Here is a 19,729-nt window from a genome sequence, read left to right as displayed (position 1 = left end):
AATGATTTAAGCGCCAGCATCATGTCCCCACAAATCACGGAGCAAACCCCGTTTGTGAAAATGAAGTTCATTCTAATAAGTTCCCCTACATTTACGCGCACCATCTTTCATGCTTTTCCCATGGTCGCATGATTAGGTGGTATCCATCCAATTTGTACCTCAATTTAATTTACAAAACATTATAACTGTACAACATATTACAAAAGATTTAGCCCCACCCCCTATTTAATCTCTTGTAGGCGTTGATCCTATCATCATTTATTTGTTGTATATATATTTGTATATACATTACACAATTAAATTACTCAAAGCACAATGATTACAGTTGGTATTTTATCATATATTTTTTTTCTCTTATTGTAGTTGTTAGTCGTGAGAACCACTACATGGGCACGTGGTTGTTGTTGATGAGGTCTCTAAAGTAATTTTATTTAATATTTTTGAAATAGTATTTTATTTTCTATACCAAATAAGAAATCGAGATAAGCAGTAGATCCGTAATTTCCTTTTTTCTGAAAATTGAAGGGTCCCACAAAATTGTATTGGCCCCACCAACACCAACTGTGCAGTGCTCTTTAGATTTATACAGTGTCATCTCATCTAGCCTCTCGCTTTACCTAATCAAAGTGAGATTAATCAAAATCTAAGTAGATAAAGATAAAATGATATCATTTTTCACTTTTGTTGGTAAAGATTAAAGAGATGCTTCCATGTCCTCTCTTTTACTTAATTCTTCCGTTGGATTTAAATCAGACGGTGTAGACCAGACTGACGTGTTGCCAAGTTGTTCGACGCATAAAGCGGTGATGATTTGGAAGCGAACGCGGGCCCCACGTTGCCAGAGGATACTTAGAAAATTATACAGACCTGGCACATCGGTTTAAACTTTAAAGTAATGTTATCAGAATCGGATCACACATCGATCCAATAAAGTTTCGGTTCAATAATTTACTGATTAGATCAGTGGATCAACCGGTTCAATTATATATTTATTTATATACTTATATATATATAAAATATGAAATATTATAAAATATATATTCAAATAATATAATGTAAGACCAAATTTATACCTTTATTTAAAAACTAACATCTAAATAATGAAAAAAAAAAATACAGCACTTCAATGAAAAATAAAGAGATCAAAAGTAGATTAAATATTAAAGCAGTAACAATTGTTATTTTGATAAGAAATAAATATACATATTTTTTTATACTACATATAATTGATTTGTTTAGAATATTGAAAACTTGACATTTTATGTATAAATTCATAAGATAAAATAAATCTGGCATGTCCTAGTTTGGGAGGAAATTTATATGAAAATTTGAACCTATCTTTTTTTTTTATCACAGCCCTTAGGCACTCACACACACACTCCATATCTCAATCCTGCCCCACTGCAGGGATCGAGCCCCTGCTCTCCCGTGGGAGAGCTATACCTTAAACAGCTGTACTAGACAGCGTTGGCAAATTTGAACCTATCTAATGGAAGGTACATGATAGAGGATATAGATTCTATCAATAACTTTTTTCTCTCCCATCTAATACCTAAAAAGAATAGAATTGTTCTTTTAGAAATTAACCGGTTTTTATAAGAAAATCAACCGGCTTTTATAAAAAATCGGACTATTAAACCGTATCTCACCGGTTCAACAACAGAAGTGGTCTTTTAAACAAATCGAACCAAACAGATGACCGGTTTTGATTTTTTCTGTTAAACCAACCGGTCCGGTATAGTTCTGATAACACTGGTTTAAAGTAACCGGCAAAGATTTTACTTCTTATCTAGAAAAGGGTTTATTAGGTGTGCATTAAGTACTTTAGACCAGGACCAGCGAAGACTGGTGTGGTAAAGCTAAATGCAACGAGATAAGAATGTGCATCAAGTGATGGTGTTCTGTACCATTTCTGTTTCAGTTTAATATTTTTTAACGGTAAAAAGTGATGTGCTTATCATCACCTGCTGTAAGCTTAAGCTGTTAAGCAACCAAATTTCTTTTCAGGTTTAAGAAATGTAATTTTTATTATTAATAATGAATTTGTTCATAATATGATTTTAGCAAGTGTGAATCATATGTATTTTTCTTTGCTAAGTTTGAATAGTGTACAAATTTAAATTTATATAAAATTGATACTTGTATTTTAATGATTGATGCTCGTTACATGTGAATTATGTATATTTTGTTTACTCAATCCGTTATAACTTTAATTTTTGCTGGGTACATGCATTAAATCTTGTGTCAGTGCATTAAAATCCGCACTAGGAAGCCCATGACGAAAATATCCAAAATATCATGGGAAAAATATAAAAAAAATTGCATCTCGCCAAATAGAAAAATAACTAATATCAACAATATTTTCCGTTTTATTTTCTTCTCTTTTACAGTTTTCCCCTTCATCTTCTACTATAAAATGCTTGCCAAACGAAAAGTAAAAAAGACTACATTAAACAGTGTTTACTATGTAAATTTACCGGAAATGATTCCATTGTTTGCAAATTAATGCATGCATGTCCATATATTGTCAATAGAGTTGGATATTTATATCCAATTTGGCTCTTAACTTGCAATTACGGGAACAAAAATTGTTGACATATTTTTTTTATAGGATTCCACGGGAATGCTATTAGACTAAATTACAGAGGACGACAAAAATAATAATCTCTAGTTCAAAGGCGTTACAAAGAAAGAGCATCACCTCTTCCTCTTCTCTCTCTCTCCTCTCCTCTCCTCTCCTCTCATAGTCTCTTCTCACACGCACACGCACACACAGTTGAATTGATATTTGGGTGTATAGTTGTTGGCTCAGTTAACGTGGGTTCAATATTTCCATTTTGATATTTTTTAATCAGCGGCAAAACAAAACAAACCTGTGAGGTATGATCGTGCTTTTAATTGACAACTCATCATTAGTTAGATTGATTAAACATGTTTAATTAAGAAGCGTTATTAGTTTTCTTTGGTCTATAACCTCTTTTCTCTTCTCTTTCTTCTTCTTATTTTGATTCTCTATTGAAGAAAGAAGGGAGGAACTAATCAATGGAGATAGCTTCTCCCTCTTCTCCTTCGGTCTATGATCGGCATGGAGGATCCACCTATGACGAGCTCTCCATGCAACAAAGCATCATGTTCTCTGATTGCCTCAAGGTATCTCTATTTATTTAATTATTTATTTGCTTTGTTTTATATACCAGAATCCCCATTACATTTGCTATTAACTACTAATTAAGCTCAATTTCGCTGCTTTCCATCAATTTCTTTTTGTCCACAAACAATAATCTCTTTGAATTTTGCACTTTGTTTCGGTCATGTTATCTTTTGCTTCTTTGTCTGTTGTAGACTTTTAGGTGTGGTATTACTTAAGCAAAAGAAATGAAAAATGTGGAATTGACTAAACCTTTTTTTTTTTTTTTAGTTTCGTTTCTTGAAGTTGAAATTTGGTTCCCAATTTGAAAATTGTAAAACAAGAAACTAATTGTCAGGTAAAAACAATACAGCACATCCTTGCTGGATACATACTACATTTCTTTTATCTTCTCTTTCTTTTTGGGTACTGTCATCTTATATCTTATTGCTTAATCAATTATCAACTTTCATAACATGTAACATTTTTTTTTGTAACTCTGTGTCCTATCTCTTGCTTTTGTCATTATGGGTTATACAATTTTTTAATTATAACTTTGCTCAAATCCTTACAGGACTTGAAGACTCTGAGATTGCAACTATACTCAGCAGCAGAATATTTTGAGCAAGCATACACAAAGGATAACCAGAAACAATTGTAGGGGATTAATAAAATATCTCTATTTAAAAGGAGAACAAAAAATCCATCTAGTAGTTTACTGATAAATTATATTTGAAACTCTGCTTTTTGAATTAATGCAGAGTTGTAGACACTTTGAAGGATTACACAATAAAGGCACTCGTAAATACGGTCGATCATTTGGGGTCTGTCTCTTTTAAGGTCACTAACATCCTAGAAGAGAAGATTTCTCAAGTTAGCGAATCAGAGCTTCAAATTACTTGCATCGAGCAAGTACGATATATATCAAAATTATATTATTCATTTATCTTTTATATAGGTGATTTTCTGATTGCTTATTTCCCCATAAATACAGAGGATTCGTTCTTGTCAAGATTGCATGGACCAAGAAGGCCTTTCTCAACAGTCATCAATTATTACGGCACCAAAGTATTATAAAAGATACATTTTACAAGGTCAGTTTTGTATCCTCCTTCACTGGATGATATGATTTGTGGATTATAGTTAAATTAACATTTTCATTATCAAAATGACTTTATTTTTTCTTTAAATTTTCTAATTTTTTGGAGGACAATTGCTAATTTTGATCACAATGATTCAAATATGCGTTCATCCCTACTCAAATGAGAAGTAATTAATGGCACTTTTTAATTTTTAATGTTGCAATTTTTTCTTAACTATTTTGTAATAACTGTGTAGGCGGGTCCATGCCTGATGCTGGTCGAAATGCAATTCCTAACTACCGCGAGTTACAAAAGGCAAGGAACAACACTGAATCACCTCAAAATCCGATTCAATTTCAGGAAGGTTAGTTGTTGCTTTTCACTAATTAACTTCCTCTCCATAAATTGAATATATTTTTTTTTGGTAAAAACTAATCTTCATTTTATATTTCATATCTCTAATGCAGCCGTTCCCCCCAATATAAAGGAGAAACTAACTTCATTCAGGTTTGTAAAAAGTAGCCTTTAATTTGGTTTTGGTTTCTTTTTCTCAATTTATAATTGCAATGTAAGCACAATTAACAAAGTTGAAATCATGTTTGTACCAAACTAGCATACATCCATTCTGAGTTTAATCAGCTTCATCCTGAAATGATGGACATTATTCCTTGCTTTATATAGACAAAAGAGGTTGAGAAACATTCTAATTTGTTATTTACTCTTTATTCAGTAAACTGCGGTCGATTCGGCGTATTCAATCACAAAAGACATGGTCTACTTCTCCGCATTCAAAAGCCAATCCATCCTCTCCAAAAAGAGCAAAGCCTGCTCCAATTGCAGGTGTATATATACAGTTTTTTAACTTCATCATGTTGTTTTTTAAAGCAAAAGCTGACATAAAATTTGTAACAAGCATTTGTTAAGAACAATTTCTCTCTCTTTTGATACAGATGTGAGATCAGTGTCACCCCTTCCTACCAGGGATTCATTTAACCGGTCAGCGTCAGTTGCAAGAAATCCATCATTACTCAAATCATCAAGTGTTAGGTCACAGGTAATGACAGTTTTGATCTATTAAATTGTTAAAAAGAGTAAATTATTAGTCATGCATCACAACCATGAACTGGGGCCTCTTTCAAAGGATATAAATTCACCACCTTAAAAGATTTTTTTTTTTAAAAGAACTGCTTTGTTACATTAAATTTTGGTAGTCATATCAGTAATCATGGTTTTCGATCATTTTATCTTCTTTCTTAAACTAACATTCTCCATCATTTTTGTTAGCAATATCCTTCGGATCCCCAAAAATTGGCATCATTGATGTTACATTCAGAGAGAGATGATAAAGAGTCAGAGCATACGCCAAAGAAGAACAAGAAATTTCTGAAGACATTGCTCAGTAGACGCAAGTCCAGAAAAGATGAAAGACTGAACAGTTATTTGGATGAGTACTGAGATACAGACAATTCAGCAACGAAAAAATTAAGGAAAATGTTATTATACGAAAGCAATAAAAGTTTTCTCTTGATTTATGGGTTTTTTAAGATCCCCATATGTATAAATAGATTGAATTGACTGTTTAATACACAATCCTAACTAGGTGTGCATGCTTTGTATGTTGTATCAGGATTTAAGACCATGTGTCATGGATTGACTTAATAAAAAAAAATGGATTGTCAATTTTGAATATTTGAATTTCGAACTTGCTCAGGAGGATGTTTATTTTCGTGTGAGTTATTTGTACTTCTTGGATTAACTCTTTTTTTCTACAGGAGAGAGATTCATAGTTGTAACTTGTAAGTGGTGCCAGCCCATGGGCAAAGTTTAGCACCTGATCATATACTTGAATGGTATGAAAGAAAGACATGAACTGCCAACATAAATAGGTTCTACATATCTTTTTCATTATTAAGTTATATTAAGTCTTTGTACATTTGAAAACAAAATGTGAATTTAAATCCCAATAATAAGCAGACATGCAGTATTACTAACTCGTCTGACAGAAATGGAAACTGTTTCAGAACCTAAAAACATTTTTCAAAAATAACTTTGATATAAAGGTAGGAAATACACAGGCCATTACATTCAATTTAAAAGACTAGCTGTATACAAGTATACATTTGTAAAGAAAGAAAAAAAGACTAGCTGTTTCCAGAAATTTGAAAAAAAAAAAATACACTCAAATCAAAGCTGATTATGATATATATGGGCCGATCCTAGTAATAGGCTCTAACAAGTATTAGATTGCATTAAAACCAGGCCCAGGAATAAAGAATATTACACAGAATACTTTTGAAGTTGAGTTAGCATCAGACAATTGTACGAAGAATATTCCTCTGACCCAGCATATTACGCTTCAGCCTTGGAATCTCTCTCGCTCGGCTCGCTCTCTATCTAAATATTTTTGGAGTGCTAGTTGGCAAGGCAGAAACATCCTCTCATCTCATGCTCTAGTTCGAGTCTCTGTTTTTGGTTAGTTTTCGGTTTTATCTCTTTCTTTTACTTATCTTACTTTTTCCTAAAATCTGGCATGCTGCTTGACAGAGATTCATTCGTTGGGTCTTTTGTTTTTCTTTTTTTTTGCTCTGTGTCGGGTTTACCTCATAAACAAGGCTTTAGGTTGCTTATCATCATGTCTTCTCTGTCAAACGATTCGTTTAGTTTTACAAATTTCAATAATCATAAAGAACCTCTATTTGGATTTCAAACTAGCGATCTTCCACACAGATGGCGTTGTCTTTTGCCACTAGACCAAAGCCAAGATCTTAATATTTTTTTGTTTTTAGCTAATCATTTAACGTTTGATGGGGGTTAGCAATAACTAGATCTAGAGTTTAATTATATATACTGAATTTTTAGTTTTAAGTAATTGAATTGAAGTTACAAAGCAATGCTCACTGCTTGCCGTGGATGTGAGCTCTTTTAATTAAGTTCATTGATATATTAAAAGATCGAGATTAGAAAATTAAGATGGATTAATACATCATTTATTTTAGAACGGTTAACTCGGTGTTTTTCACCTGAACTCGATTAGCATATTAATTACACTTATAGAAAAGAATGTTGTTGACAGATTTACATGTATTAATAGAGGTGCAAAATCAACCTTATAATTTTAAAATTTTAATTATATATATTGAAATTTAATTAATTTTTTTTAATGTATATAGTATAGTTCTTTTATAAAATAACTAATGTTTGAATTCTATTTTGTGATTGTGAAAACTTGAGTTTATGATAACATATGACGAACATGGATGGACCCAGTAAGAGGCAGGGGGCTTGTCGCCTCTCCTCTCTCTCGATTAGTTATTTGAACCTGATTATTTATTTAAATTCGATTTGTTGTTTAATTCTCCCGACGAAAATTATGAATCCGACTCTTTGACGTTGATCTCTCCACTACTCGTGGGATGATTTTTCTTGACCTACTTGGATGTTTTAAAAAAAATATTAGCCCTTCCACGATGTTTCCAACAAACTAGAATTATTTTTTTTTGTAGCAGAAAATACAACAGTTAAGTTTTTCAAAATTATTTCCTTCTGCAATCACTGCTTGTCTTGTAAGTCATATACATATTGCTTGAGAACCACTATTTGATCTAATAATTCTTAAATCGAAATTCAATTAAAAATATTCTTCGGAATATTTAAAATTTTGACCCCCATATTTATTTAGGAAAAAAACCTCACACTACTTTTTTCATAACATAAACAAATATATATTTACAGATATATATATATATATATATAGAGATGAGCTACGGTGAACCATGGAGTAAAACGTGTTTGTACTCCACGCCGTATTTTCATTTTGAAAGTTCAAACGACCGATCCAAATCGTTAAATGTGATCTCCATATTGAAATGTGCTTATTTTTTGAAAAAATTTTACTATTTATTAAGCAATTTTGAAAATTGCTGTTTTGCTGTGAACAGTAAAAAAAGTAAAAATTTCTAGACCATCGGATCAGCAATTTTCAAAATTGCTTAATAAATAGTAAAAAAATTCCAAAAAAATATAAAATTTGGTCTCCAAGTACATTGCAATATGGAGATCATGTTGAGCGGTTCGGATCGGTCATTTGAATTTTCAAAATAAAAATATAGTGCCATAGAGCATCAACTCATTTTACTCCATGGCTCACCGTAGCCCATCTCATATATATAGAGAGTGACTAATGTGCATTCGTATACATATGGCCCGATATGCATACGGTTCAAATTTGAAATTTCAAAATCCAAAACGTTGATCCGAACCGTTCATCTTGTTCTCCATATTAATATGTGCTTGGAGATCAAATTTTACATTTTTCTAAATTTTTTTACTATTTATTAAGCCACTTTGAAAATTATTTATCTAACGGCAGCTTAACAAAACAGTAAAATCAGCAACCATCGTTGGATCAACAATTTTCAAAGTGACTTAATAAATAGTAAAAAAAATTAGAAAAATGTAAAATTTGGTCTCCAAGCACATATTAATATGGAGAACAAGACGAACGGTTCGAATCGACGTTTTGGATTTTGAAATTTCAAATTTGAACCGTATGCATATCGGACCATATGCATACGAATGCACATTAGTCACACACACACTCTCTCTCTCTCTCTATATATATATATATAGAGAGAGAGAGAGAGAGATGGACTATGGTGCATTACAATGCATGAACCCTCTTATGCATTGCAATATAAATAATGGATTTAAAGTCCAAACGACCAATCCGAATCGTTCATCTTGTTCTTCATATTAATATGTGCTTGGGGACCAAATTTTACATTTTTTAGAATTTTTTTACTATTTATTAAGCAATTTTGAAAGTCGCTGATCTGATGATCCAGAAAATTTTACTGTTTTTTACTGTTCACAGCAAAACAGCAATTTTCAAAAATGCTTAATAAATAGTAAAAAAATTCAAAAAAATATAAAATTTGGTCTCAAAGCACATTTCAATATGGATTAAACATCTAACGGTTCGGATCGGTCATTTGGACTTTAAATCCGTGATTATAGTGCAATGCATAAGGGGGTTCATGCATTGCAATGCACCATAGCCCATCTCTATATCTATATATATATATATATATATATATATATATAATAAACAAGAAATTGGCTGGGTGCTCTATATATAGTAGTCCATGTAAAAGTGTGAAAACCCTCAAATAGCCATTTTGTGTGAAGTGCCAATCACCTCCTTTTGTGCTACTCTATAGTAGTTCATTCAACACGGGTGAAGACTGAAGTACAACACAGTACACAACCCTTTTTTATTTTTTAATGAGGGCAACAGAACCAATAGCCTGCCCTTTATAGTCTCAATGTTTATAATATAACATAACAAAATAAAAACATTTTGAGAAATATTGCAATAACAAAGAATCTACCAATCAAAAAGTTGGCAGAGGTCCTCGTGCCCGTAGTACGATTATTGTAGCCGGAAGAAAATTTTATCTCTCCGGAAAATATTTTTATCCATATACAATTAGGCCTTTTCTTTTCTATCTCATATATTTACTCCGATATGCAGATAACAGATTATTTTCCTGCAAGTACAAGATGCAACTCCAGTCATTCTCATTCTAATTCATTTACCTTTTTAATTTCATCCATATTTTGACAACTGTTGAACAAATTTACCTTATGATTCAACAGATAAAACTCTGACAGGCTTTAAGATTTTAACAATGTTGCGCATGTGGCCGAAAAACATCAAGAAAAATCCCATGAAAAAGAAAAAGCTGAGCTGTATCTTTGCCAGTAAACTATAAAGCGTAACTAGCACCACCTCTTCATCGTTATTTCTATTACTAAGAGGCATCGGTCTCTCTACAAACCCAAAAAAACAAAGAGGTGAGACAAATAGTGAATTGTTTACAAGTTCAAGAAGTACTGAGCTGAAGAAAGTTTTACTGTTTTTCTTACCAGATTCCTTCTCAGGGAGGTCAGACCACTGTTGCAGCTCAAGCTTTGACTCTGAAGCCCATATTAAATCAAGAAGTGCCATGTTCACCTGTTAATTTCATTTCCAAATTTGCAAGATTAGTTAATTTGAAAAATTCCTGCACTGTTTTTTGCTTTTAATACAATATAATAGCGCTTTACCTAGCTATCAGAAAAGAAAAAAGATTCAATTACTTATTTTAACTGGTTATAATTAGGGTAAGAACTCAGAAAAAATTTCTTGGTGTGTACTTCATCATAAGACACACAAGTTGCAACACATTTTTGAACAAGGAAATGGCCTTGTTACAGTTGCATTACAGAATAGGGCACATAACTCATGAACAGTTGCAAATTTTCTTTCACGGATATTGCCTAAAACTTTGTGGTAATATTACTGCTATTAAGGTCCTTAAGGATAAGAACAATTGTTAAGAGGTGAAAAGAAATTATAATCAAGTAACTTGCATGTAGGTTTAATATATAAGATTTTATTCAAAAGATGAGGTGAGGTGACAGTGCAACAAAGAAAAAGAAATGATTAAGTTAATGTAAAAGGATAAAATGGTCAAGATCATGTCTATCTTTTTTCAAGAAATGCGGATTATCTTTCATTAGTGGTACATCATTTTTAAATGCCTATCGACTGCACAACACACTGTAAATTAAATTTGTTATCACTTGGAAAATTTATTGGGTGTCCAAAATAGAATCGAAACAATAAATCCTTTGTTTTGTTCTGTTCTTTGGTCCACCCCTTTTACTAAATAAAGGTACTATTAAAATTCCATATCCAAGAAATTATCCAAATTTGATGTGGGGTCCATTTATGAAGTAATTACCATTCAAATTTGATGTTCCATCGTATGAAACAAAACATAAGATGTTATTTTCCTCGAGTAATTGAGAATTAATGAAAACTTGACATGTCAGAAGTATTCAATGTTAGTGGCAGTCAAAAGTATTCAACTTAAATGGTCCCATAACGAACGCACATTATGATGTCACTACATGATCCTCTCTTTGTATACAATTTGGATACACATTACATGGCGAACACGGCATGGGCTGTTTGGAGATGCCGTAATGAGAAGGTATATGGGGGCAAAGTTCCGACGTTTGAAAGATTTCAACAAATTTTAAATCTGATTAGCGAGGAGGCTAGAATTGCTGCTGCGGCTCGTTTGAAGAAGGGGGCTCGGGGGGAAGAGGAAGGTGCACAAGGGAGCAGCTCACTAAAGGTGTATAGGTGTATGGTCGATGGCTCATGGAAACTGGCATGGAGGATGGTGTGCTCAAAGGCTATAGGACTGCACCGTGTACAGTTTGCTGTCCATTGCAAGCCGAGGCTGTAGCATTAAACGAATCTATACTGTTTGTAAAAGGGTTGGGTTTTCAATCATGTACCTTTTTCACAGACAATCCAATTTTAGCTCAAACAAGCATGGCGCAACAACCTCCTTTAGATGCGGATTGGAGAGCTTATAAAGAGATTCAGGAAATATGGGGTTTAATAAAGGAGAACGATTTCGAGTGTTTGCATATTGGTCGAAGCCACAATGGGTTGGCTGACTATTTAGCAAAGGACGGCAGTACACTTGATGAAGGCTATACTGGATATTCATACCCAGCTTTTAATTTTCAATTATGTCGTTATGATGAAAAAGTTATCTATGAAATCTATGTAATGGATGTAACTGATTAATATGTGGTAATGAAAAGCCCAAGGACGTGAAAATTTGCAAAAAAAAGTACTGGAATTGCTTTTTCTATTTTCTTCTCAAATAATGAAGGAACAATTTAGCATTTGGTTAGCAATTATGAAAAGAGAACTGCCTGCATTTAACTGGAAAAATCTACAATCTTTATTTACCTAAGAAAGATTAAAAAAGGTGGTATTTCTGGCTGAACAAAAAGAAATTTGTTTTCTATACATTAACATTTCTAAAATGCGTTTGTTGTTCAATTGAGATTACTTCCTATTGATTTAGCACCTGTTCATGTTTTGTTCTTTTGTGTCTAAAGACATGTATTTTTGACTGGGATCAACTCTTTTTTTCCAACAGAAACAAAAATCCATTCTTCCTAGTCAATGTCAATTATTATACAAAAAAAAAATTTATTTGTAAGCTCGTATCCAATAGCAAGTCTTATTTAATATAAAATAAATTGAAAAATAAAGTACCTCGACAGGTCTCTCATGGCTGACTAGATGAGCACCATGAAGTTCCACCATTCTTGAAGCTGGACGTAGTTTCTCTGCAACTTTCCTTCCATGGTATACTTGAGCCAACAAATCATCCCTATCGTAAATAAATAAAAAAAATAAAAAATAAAAATAAAGGATGAAGTTAGCATTTTCTGCTCACTTGGACCACACACACACAAATAAAGACAGAGAGAGACAGAGAGGGCAACCTCCCATGTATGACGGCAATCGGAAATCCTGACAAACGGATGGTGTCAAATTCCTTCTGAGTCATATAGTGGTTCCAACATGCATGCATCTGGCCTTCATGGCCGTGCTTTGGTTGCATCCCTCCCGAGGTCATGGATTTAACATACTCCTAAAGCAATCAAAATTCCAATTAGCATCTATACTATTTTCAGCAGCTTATAAATATTGTATTGGCAGGTTTCACAAAAAATAAAAATAACTGAAGAAAGAACCCGTTGTGCCATCACATGTAAAATTGGGATGCTACAATTTTTTTCAATGAAATATCAACTACAGATACTGAGAATGACTCACTTGAAAAAGGATTTTTCTTCTTGTAGTTGAGCCAATAGGTTCATCAAGGTATTCCTGCATGTCATACATTTCATCAGTGTTTGAGTGATTTGTTTTATAATTTGAGTAATAGCAACACAAAATCAATCAACCTTTGTATAGTGGACTTCCAGGTCAACATTAGCTCTTTCTTCAGGAGTTTTAGCTCTTAGAAAGCGAAATGCTAAAGACATTATTTGGCGATCAACCTACACAAAATAAATTTGAGGAGAACTTTCAAATTAAAAAATAGAATAATCATATGTTTTATCTTTAACAAATTCAAATTTTTGTTATCCATGCTTAATTCTATTATTAATTTTCTTAAGCACTGTAATTTCAAATTTTCAAAGGGTGTTAACGCAAGAGTTCCTCCAACGTTTGGAATTGGTTCATTGTCAACCAGTAATTATTTTTGGATATTTATACCTTTTCTAAATTAAATATAAATCAATATGTGGTTGACTATTTTTCTCTCGAGAAATTATGTTGTTGATAGTTGTTAAAAAGATGCCATCATTGTGTCGTGATCATGTTCGTTTCAACTTTGAATATAGCATCGTGTCAACATCTTTGTAGATAGGCTTCCAAGTTCCTAACTTCCCAATTGAGATTTTACTTGTAACGATATTTAAAAAAAAAAAATTGCATGCAAAAGTTCAAACTAGGGACTTCAAAATTTCAATATTACAATATCTAGGAGGTTAAAAAAGATCTGATTACCAACCCTTGGAAAACACTGATATCCACCTCCAGTAACATTGAGCAAACCCAAGGAACAGAACCTATCTGGCGCAATTGATGCTAGCTTGCAAGCTATCATCCCTCCTACAATTAATTTGAAAAGAATATGCAATAGAAAGTCAAATTTAAAATTCAAAAGAAGAAGTTTGTACAGTCAAAAATTCATCCCAACAATGGTCAAGATTTTCGCCTAAATGTATTGTTTTTAAAAAATGTTGTACAGCACAGAAGCTTAATTTGGTTTTCTTTAGTGAGCCATCAAATCAATCACTTTCACACGGTCTAAAAAGGAGAAATAGTAGGCGTACCCATGGAATGACCAACAACATGAGCCTTTCTCCAACCTAAATGATCCATTAAGCTCAGAGCATCTCTTGCCATGATGATTGTTCTGCATTATATGGTAATTGGTAAGATATAAGCACGAGTTGTTATTAAATGTAATCTTTGTAAATACACTGATTAAATTTTGAGGAATATGTGTTATCTTAATGCCAATGACACGGTTTCTAGATGTGATGTGACTTTCGTCCTTCTCCATCTAATCAAATTTAAGTTAGTAAAATATGGTAAATAAAAAAATAATGAAGTGGGTTATTGATAATGATAAAGGGATGCAAATGGAACCCACTTCTTTCTTTTTGTTCTCTAATTAACAAATATCTTTTTTGTGGCACCCAACAGTCCAACTCCGCAATTTATGGACTTCCCCTCTTCTCTCTATCTCTCTCCTCTTACTCTCTCTCTCTCACGTGATCTTCTTTCCCTTCTCTTCTTTGAAGAGAGAGATAAGAGATAGAGAGAAAATGAATAGCAGATGCTGCTATTCTCATTAGAATAGCAGCAGATTGGAATCCGCAATTTATAGCCATAAAAAAAGCCTCTGTTAGACTCTTTTGGGAACCAAAAGCATAATTGCAATTCAATTAAAACCAAATATATAAACCGAACAATTAAGGAAACTAAAATCAGAAAAGAAAACAGATGCCAAAGAAAGAAGATTCATAAAACTCACGAGTAATGGTGCTTGTTAGTGGGAACAGAGCTACGACCAATGCCGCGATTATCGAAACAGCACACCTCTATTCCTTCCTCTTCCTCTTGCTCTTCATCTCGTCTCGACGACTCTGCCACATCCTCGTCTCTCGCCACAGCCCCACCTGTTAGCCCCTTTATCTGTGGTCCCCATGACTCGTGTGTATCCGCAAATCCTGCACATCAATCAGAGTATTAGCTCTGTTTATCCCTTCTTGCTTAAAAATAAAACGAGAAATTTGAAAAATAAGTATATAAATAGTTAAGGAAAGGAAGAAAGAGAGATGTGTTTACCAATTATGAGAAGGACCTTGGTTTTTCCATGGCCATATCTCCTGTAAAACAGTCTCACTCCTTTGCTCTCTTCCTCGCACGAGCTTAATTCGCAGTACGGCATTTTCTTTTCCAGGCACAATCCCTAAGTTTCTTTTCTTTATCACTTTGCTTACCAAAAATTTGAGTAGTCGATCTCTTATATCAAGTGTTATTCTCTTTGATTCGAAATTATTTCTTAGTTGCAAATAGAAAGAATCAGAATATTTTAATAGAAATTTGCAGGGGCAGAGGCTCTGTGGAGAAATAAAGAGCTGAAGGAGACAAGGCGTGGTCTAGCTGCTACGATTTAATAATTTAAAATAGACTTCAAGTACGTGGTAGGTGACAATATGCACATGTTGTATGAATATTTATTATGAACCAAGGGATAACAGGAGCCGCCCTAGTACGACTGGTGTAAATCAGAGGGTAAAACACCGACTTAGGAAAGAGAAGATAAGTGCGGTCGGTGAAACACGTGGAGGGATTTGAGCGGACGGGAATCCGCATCGTCTCGAAGATGACTGTCAAGACTGTAGTTCATTTAATCAATTTGAAAATAAATATTAAGATTGTTAAATAATTTTATTAATAAGAATTTCCATCCAATCTTAAACTATTTGTTTATTGTTTATAATGTTTTTTATTTAAGTTTATTTTTGTGTATTTAGTAATATCACTGTAGTGAGAATTTATTGCTAGTATATTTTATTTTGCATGTAATCCTGTTAAGTCAGAAGTGTAGTCCATTATATTAGATTATGAATCGTCACAGAATTAACTAGCAAAAACATTCATTTTTTTTTTTGGCAAATGAAAAAAAATATACTAATTGCATGTATATGTTGCATTTTTCATATTATTTTCTTTTGTTTACAATAAAATCTGCAAAATAAATATATATATATATATAGAGTACGGCTAACGCGCTTCCTCTAGCATATGGGCCGAAATGCTTCCGGTAGAAATTTGAAATTTCAAAATCCAAAAAGTCGATCTGAACCGTTCATCTTCTTCTCCATATTAATATCTGCTTGGAGACCAAATTTTACATTTTTCTGAATTTTTTTACTATTTATTAAGCCATTTTGAAAATCGCTGATCCAACGGTAGCTTCTGATTTTTACTGTTTGGTAAGCCACCGTTGGATCAGCAATTTTCAAAGTGGCTTAATAAATAGTAAAAAATTTCATAAAAATGTAAAATTTGGTCTCCAAGCAGATATTAATATGGAGAAGAAGATGAACGGTTCAGATCGACTTTTTGGATTTTGAAATTTCAAATTTTCACCGGAAGCATTTCGGCCCATATGCTAGAGGAAGCGCGTTAGCCGTACTCTATATATATATATATATATCTATATCTATATCTCTCTCCTGTTGTCTTCCGAATTCATTCACCACACGTTATGACGGAACCAATTTGAATCCTATTGACATCAGACTCAATTTGAATTGGAGGAATTCCATCCGATTTATTTTAAGATCCATGCACAATGCTTCAATAAATATGTGCATCGACTTTAATATTTGTGTGCATGAATATTAAAGCGGATTGAATGAACGAAGAACCTATATATGGGACTCAAATTTGAGTCCGATGCCTATCGAATCCAAGTTAGTTCCCACGCAATAATATTTTTTTTTTTTGCCTTTATTTATCCTGTTATTATTTTTCATTTTATCAAACACACTTACCTGTCCTTCCTCACTTCTTTTAGCAAACATCTTTTGCTATCGTTTTACTCTGTTCTTTATCATAAAATTCCAAATTTCCACTATCTATATTTATCATTTTAGAAATTTTCTAGATAATTATTAATGTACTGTATAAGAGTTGGAAATTGATAGATGTTCTTTTATTTTCAAAGAAGAAATGTATTATTTTCTATAAAAAAAATATTTAGCTAGTTTAAATATAAAACCTCAACTTTTGACTTGGATTTTTTTCCCAGACAAAATTATTTGATCATGACTATCTTATTTAAAATGTCATGTAATTGACTCTTCGATAGTGTTTGATTTAAAGAACTAAAATGTGTTGTTACGTAATTTTTCTGGTCAGATTTCTATTTGTGTCTCACGGTATATAATTATTATTCACATAAGTATTTGGACATAAATAAAAGCAAATTTTTATATCACCTGCGAGTAGTTTTCTAAAAGATTCATACCTACTATGTACAATTGATATATATATATATATATGAACAATTAAAAGTAGTTTTCTAGGATAAAAATTTGGACATAAAACTACTCGATCAAAAGTAATCTAAATTTCATATATGAACAATTGATATATATATGTACAACAAATACAATTATAATTTTTCCAACATTTTTGATGAATTTAAAAAATGGACATATTGTGACATTTTAAAATGATAAGGATTCAGTCCCTAAAATGGACATATGGTGACGACAAATTAATCATATTCTATACTTATGCGCCTACTCAATATATAGGATTATGAAGTATATTGCTTTTCAGGCATGACTTCACACCATAGTGAGAACTTAATAGTTCGGAAAAGGTTCGGCAGAGTCAAAAATTCGTGATTCGGATATAATTCGGAAATAATTCGGGTATAATTCATTTTTGTAAACACCAAATTAGTATAATTTGGATATAATTTGGAATGACTTATAAATTTTGCAATTTATATTAATAAAACATATTTCCGTTTAAAAAAAAAATAGAAATAGAATCAAATTATAAGACAATAACTATAGCAATTCACCAAAATTTAACTTTTATTCCTACCATTTCAACGTGTCTCATTCAAAATTAAAACTATATATACATCTGCTAACTTTTTTTTCAAAAAGCATGCCTCACCTCACGTGGTGGGCCCCACTGCTATACAAAGTAGAGGAGAAATAGCTCACAGCTAGCCTTTTTGTAAAGGAGAATTGGGACCAGCAGAGAATGCGAATACTTTGAATAAAACGCGAATAATTTGTAAAATTCGTAAATCTCACGAATTATTCGTGAATTACACGGTAAGGGCCTGCTTGGCCGACGAATGAGAATGGGCACGAGCACGGGAATTGAACTGAAAAACACTGTTCTCGTGGGAAAAAAAAAATTCAGTTGAACTGAATTTTTTTTTTCTCACGTGAACAGTGATTCGGCCGAACACGCCCTAAAAGTTCGGTCAAGCGAATTATACGTTGTTTGATTCGGTAATCGGTAGTATCAAGAAAATGTTTTATTTGCGAATTATTCGCGAATTATTCACAAATAAAACGCGAATGCTGTTACTATGCTTCACACTGGACTTCCACACAACGGTGAATCTACATTGCTTGTCATTCAATTTCAATTTTTTTGTTATATTATATCTTATTTTAATAAATTTTAAAGAAAAATATTATAGATAGTGTGGAATTGATCCTCATTTGTAGTACAAAGAGGTTAGCTGAGCTCTTTATTAGATATACCTTCTAAATAATTAGTTAAAGCTTTCATAAATAATTTTTTTCATAAACAATAAAAAAATGTCAGTTTTCACTGACCTTCAAAAGAAAAAAAAAAATGAGTCGTTAATTCCCATCCTGCATATTTCCGGCAAGAATAGTACAAAGAGGTTACAAGAATAGTACAAAGAGGTTAGCTACATGTGGTGGTCCCTGAATAAAAATTGATCACATTTTTTTTTCAGTGGACCGTCGGTGAGACGGTGATAATTTGAGTTCTTAATTGGTCCTCCTTATTTTTATTTAACGTACACTTAAAAAAAAAAAAAAAAAAAAAGAAGAAGAGAGAAACCGCCCAAAAGGGTAAAATAAGGCAACTATAATCTTTAAGCCGTACTATATACGTCGGTTTGCACGGGTCCAGATCCTCTGAGTTAATTCAAATTTTGGGGTTATCTCTGGACCGTCCGATCAGAATTCGGATTAATCTGGGTCACCTGTGATACATTGATTCTTTAATATTCGGGGGAATTTCACGTATACGGTATACCCTTAATATTCTTGCGATTTGAAATCGGACGGTCCAGATCTAGACTAAACATTTGAGTTAAACTCCGAGGATACTAATTCAGAGCTCGCACTGCACGTCTGACATTTTTAAAATCAGTGATGGGCCCACATGCAGAAGCAGACGGCGGAAAGTCCGCGCTTTTTTTCCTTGTCATGCAACAAACGCTGTCGAGGCCTTTCGTGACTGAAACGACAACAGAAGCTTCCTTATTTTATTTTTAAATTTTAATAAATCCGGAATTAATCTCTTTGAAAGAGACTTCGGAGTTGAGCTCAATTGTGGTAATTAGAAGAGAACCGTAAATTCTTTAATTGATTTCTCTGCATAAACTTTGACCGAGAGTTTTGTGATGTATCCTAGTCATATATGGTTTCGAGTTGGCAAAATGAGTAGCGTACACTTGGATGTGTTTTAGTGGTAATTATTAATTGTAAGATTTCTAATGGACTTTCAAGCATCACAGTGTTACTTTAAATCTTGACAATAGCTGTCAAGTATATTTTCATTAATTAAACATAAAATTACATCCAAAAATTTAAATAGTATTTATCGTGTCATAGTGGCATAGTTAAAAAAATGGCGCTATGGCTATATAGCGCGAAATAGCACGCTATAGTGCTGATAGCGCCATAGCTTTTATGGTCCGAAATCGCTATCGCGCGCTATTTAGAACCTTGATTATATCTATTGTTTTATACCCAAAACAACATCTACATCACA

The 19,729-nt window shown here is 32.8% G+C and overlaps 2 protein-coding genes and 1 long non-coding RNA gene across 6 annotated transcripts; 1 reads left to right on the top strand and 2 right to left on the bottom strand.

Annotated features, from left to right (window-relative positions):
* Positions 1 to 2,738: 2,738 nt before the first annotated feature.
* Positions 2,739 to 5,896, top strand: LOC144562823 (putative protein ABIL2). 2 transcript variants are annotated; one of them, XM_078312122.1, is made up of 10 exons: positions 2,739 to 2,880; positions 3,022 to 3,150; positions 3,702 to 3,784; positions 3,889 to 4,039; positions 4,122 to 4,221; positions 4,466 to 4,573; positions 4,677 to 4,716; positions 4,940 to 5,049; positions 5,160 to 5,263; positions 5,494 to 5,896. In XM_078312122.1, exons 2-10 carry the CDS (start codon positions 3,043 to 3,045, stop codon positions 5,662 to 5,664), a joined length of 975 nt encoding a protein of 324 aa, XP_078168248.1. In that variant the 5' UTR covers positions 2,739 to 2,880; positions 3,022 to 3,042; the 3' UTR covers positions 5,665 to 5,896. The 2 variants fall into 2 exon arrangements, with proteins under 2 accessions (XP_078168248.1, XP_078168247.1); XM_078312121.1 differs by having other exon boundaries at positions 2,741 to 2,880; positions 3,026 to 3,150.
* Positions 5,897 to 9,543: 3,647 nt separating this feature from the next.
* On the bottom strand, positions 9,544 to 15,291 carry LOC144562822 (uncharacterized). Of its 3 annotated transcripts, XM_078312118.1 has the most exons (11): positions 14,999 to 15,291; positions 14,685 to 14,880; positions 13,978 to 14,060; positions 13,653 to 13,753; positions 13,039 to 13,134; positions 12,908 to 12,961; positions 12,574 to 12,722; positions 12,341 to 12,458; positions 10,138 to 10,225; positions 9,853 to 10,041; positions 9,544 to 9,758 (listed from the first exon to the last, which is right to left on the bottom strand). In XM_078312118.1, the coding sequence occupies exons 1-10, from the start codon at positions 15,099 to 15,101 to the stop codon at positions 9,854 to 9,856; spliced, it is 1,176 nt and encodes a 391-aa protein (XP_078168244.1). In that variant the 5' UTR covers positions 15,102 to 15,291; the 3' UTR covers positions 9,544 to 9,758; position 9,853. The 3 variants fall into 3 exon arrangements, with proteins under 3 accessions (XP_078168244.1, XP_078168245.1, XP_078168246.1); XM_078312119.1 differs by lacking the exon at positions 9,544 to 9,758 and having other exon boundaries at positions 9,809 to 10,041; XM_078312120.1 differs by lacking the exons at positions 9,544 to 9,758; positions 9,853 to 10,041; positions 10,138 to 10,225 and adding an exon at positions 11,897 to 12,028.
* On the bottom strand, positions 13,172 to 13,469 carry LOC144562826 (uncharacterized). The gene is made up of 2 exons (XR_013514217.1): positions 13,329 to 13,469; positions 13,172 to 13,297 (listed from the first exon to the last, which is right to left on the bottom strand). It is a non-coding gene; the product is annotated as an uncharacterized LOC144562826 (long non-coding RNA).
* Positions 15,292 to 19,729: the final 4,438 nt, after the last annotated feature.

Source organism: Carex rostrata, chromosome 12, assembly GCF_964058835.1.
Source record: "Carex rostrata chromosome 12, lpCarRost1.2, whole genome shotgun sequence".
Classification (NCBI taxonomy): domain Eukaryota; kingdom Viridiplantae; phylum Streptophyta; class Magnoliopsida; order Poales; family Cyperaceae; genus Carex; species Carex rostrata.
The sequence above is the reverse complement of the archived record's forward strand: the minus strand, read 5'-3'. Positions and strand labels throughout refer to the sequence as shown.

What these genes read in the sequence shown, in the direction of transcription:
- LOC144562823 (XM_078312122.1), top strand. Translation starts at nt 3,043, where the DNA reads ATGGAGATAGCTTCTCCCTCTTCTCCTTCGGTCTATGATCGGCATGGA. An exon ending in TGTTCTCTGATTGCCTCAAG is followed by an intron (nt 3,151 to 3,701) that starts GTATCTCTATTT and finishes AAATCCTTACAG; the next exon opens with GACTTGAAGACTCTGAGATT. An exon ending in AAGGATAACCAGAAACAATT is followed by an intron (nt 3,785 to 3,888) that starts GTAGGGGATTAA and finishes GAATTAATGCAG; the next exon opens with AGTTGTAGACACTTTGAAGG.
- LOC144562822 (XM_078312118.1), bottom strand. Translation starts at nt 15,101, where the DNA reads ATGCCGTACTGCGAATTAAGCTCGTGCGAGGAAGAGAGCAAAGGAGTG. An exon ending in CAAGGTCCTTCTCATAATTG is followed by an intron (nt 14,881 to 14,998) that starts GTAAACACATCT and finishes ATTGATGTGCAG; the next exon opens with GATTTGCGGATACACACGAG. An exon ending in ACTAACAAGCACCATTACTC is followed by an intron (nt 14,061 to 14,684) that starts GTGAGTTTTATG and finishes CATATAATGCAG; the next exon opens with AACAATCATCATGGCAAGAG.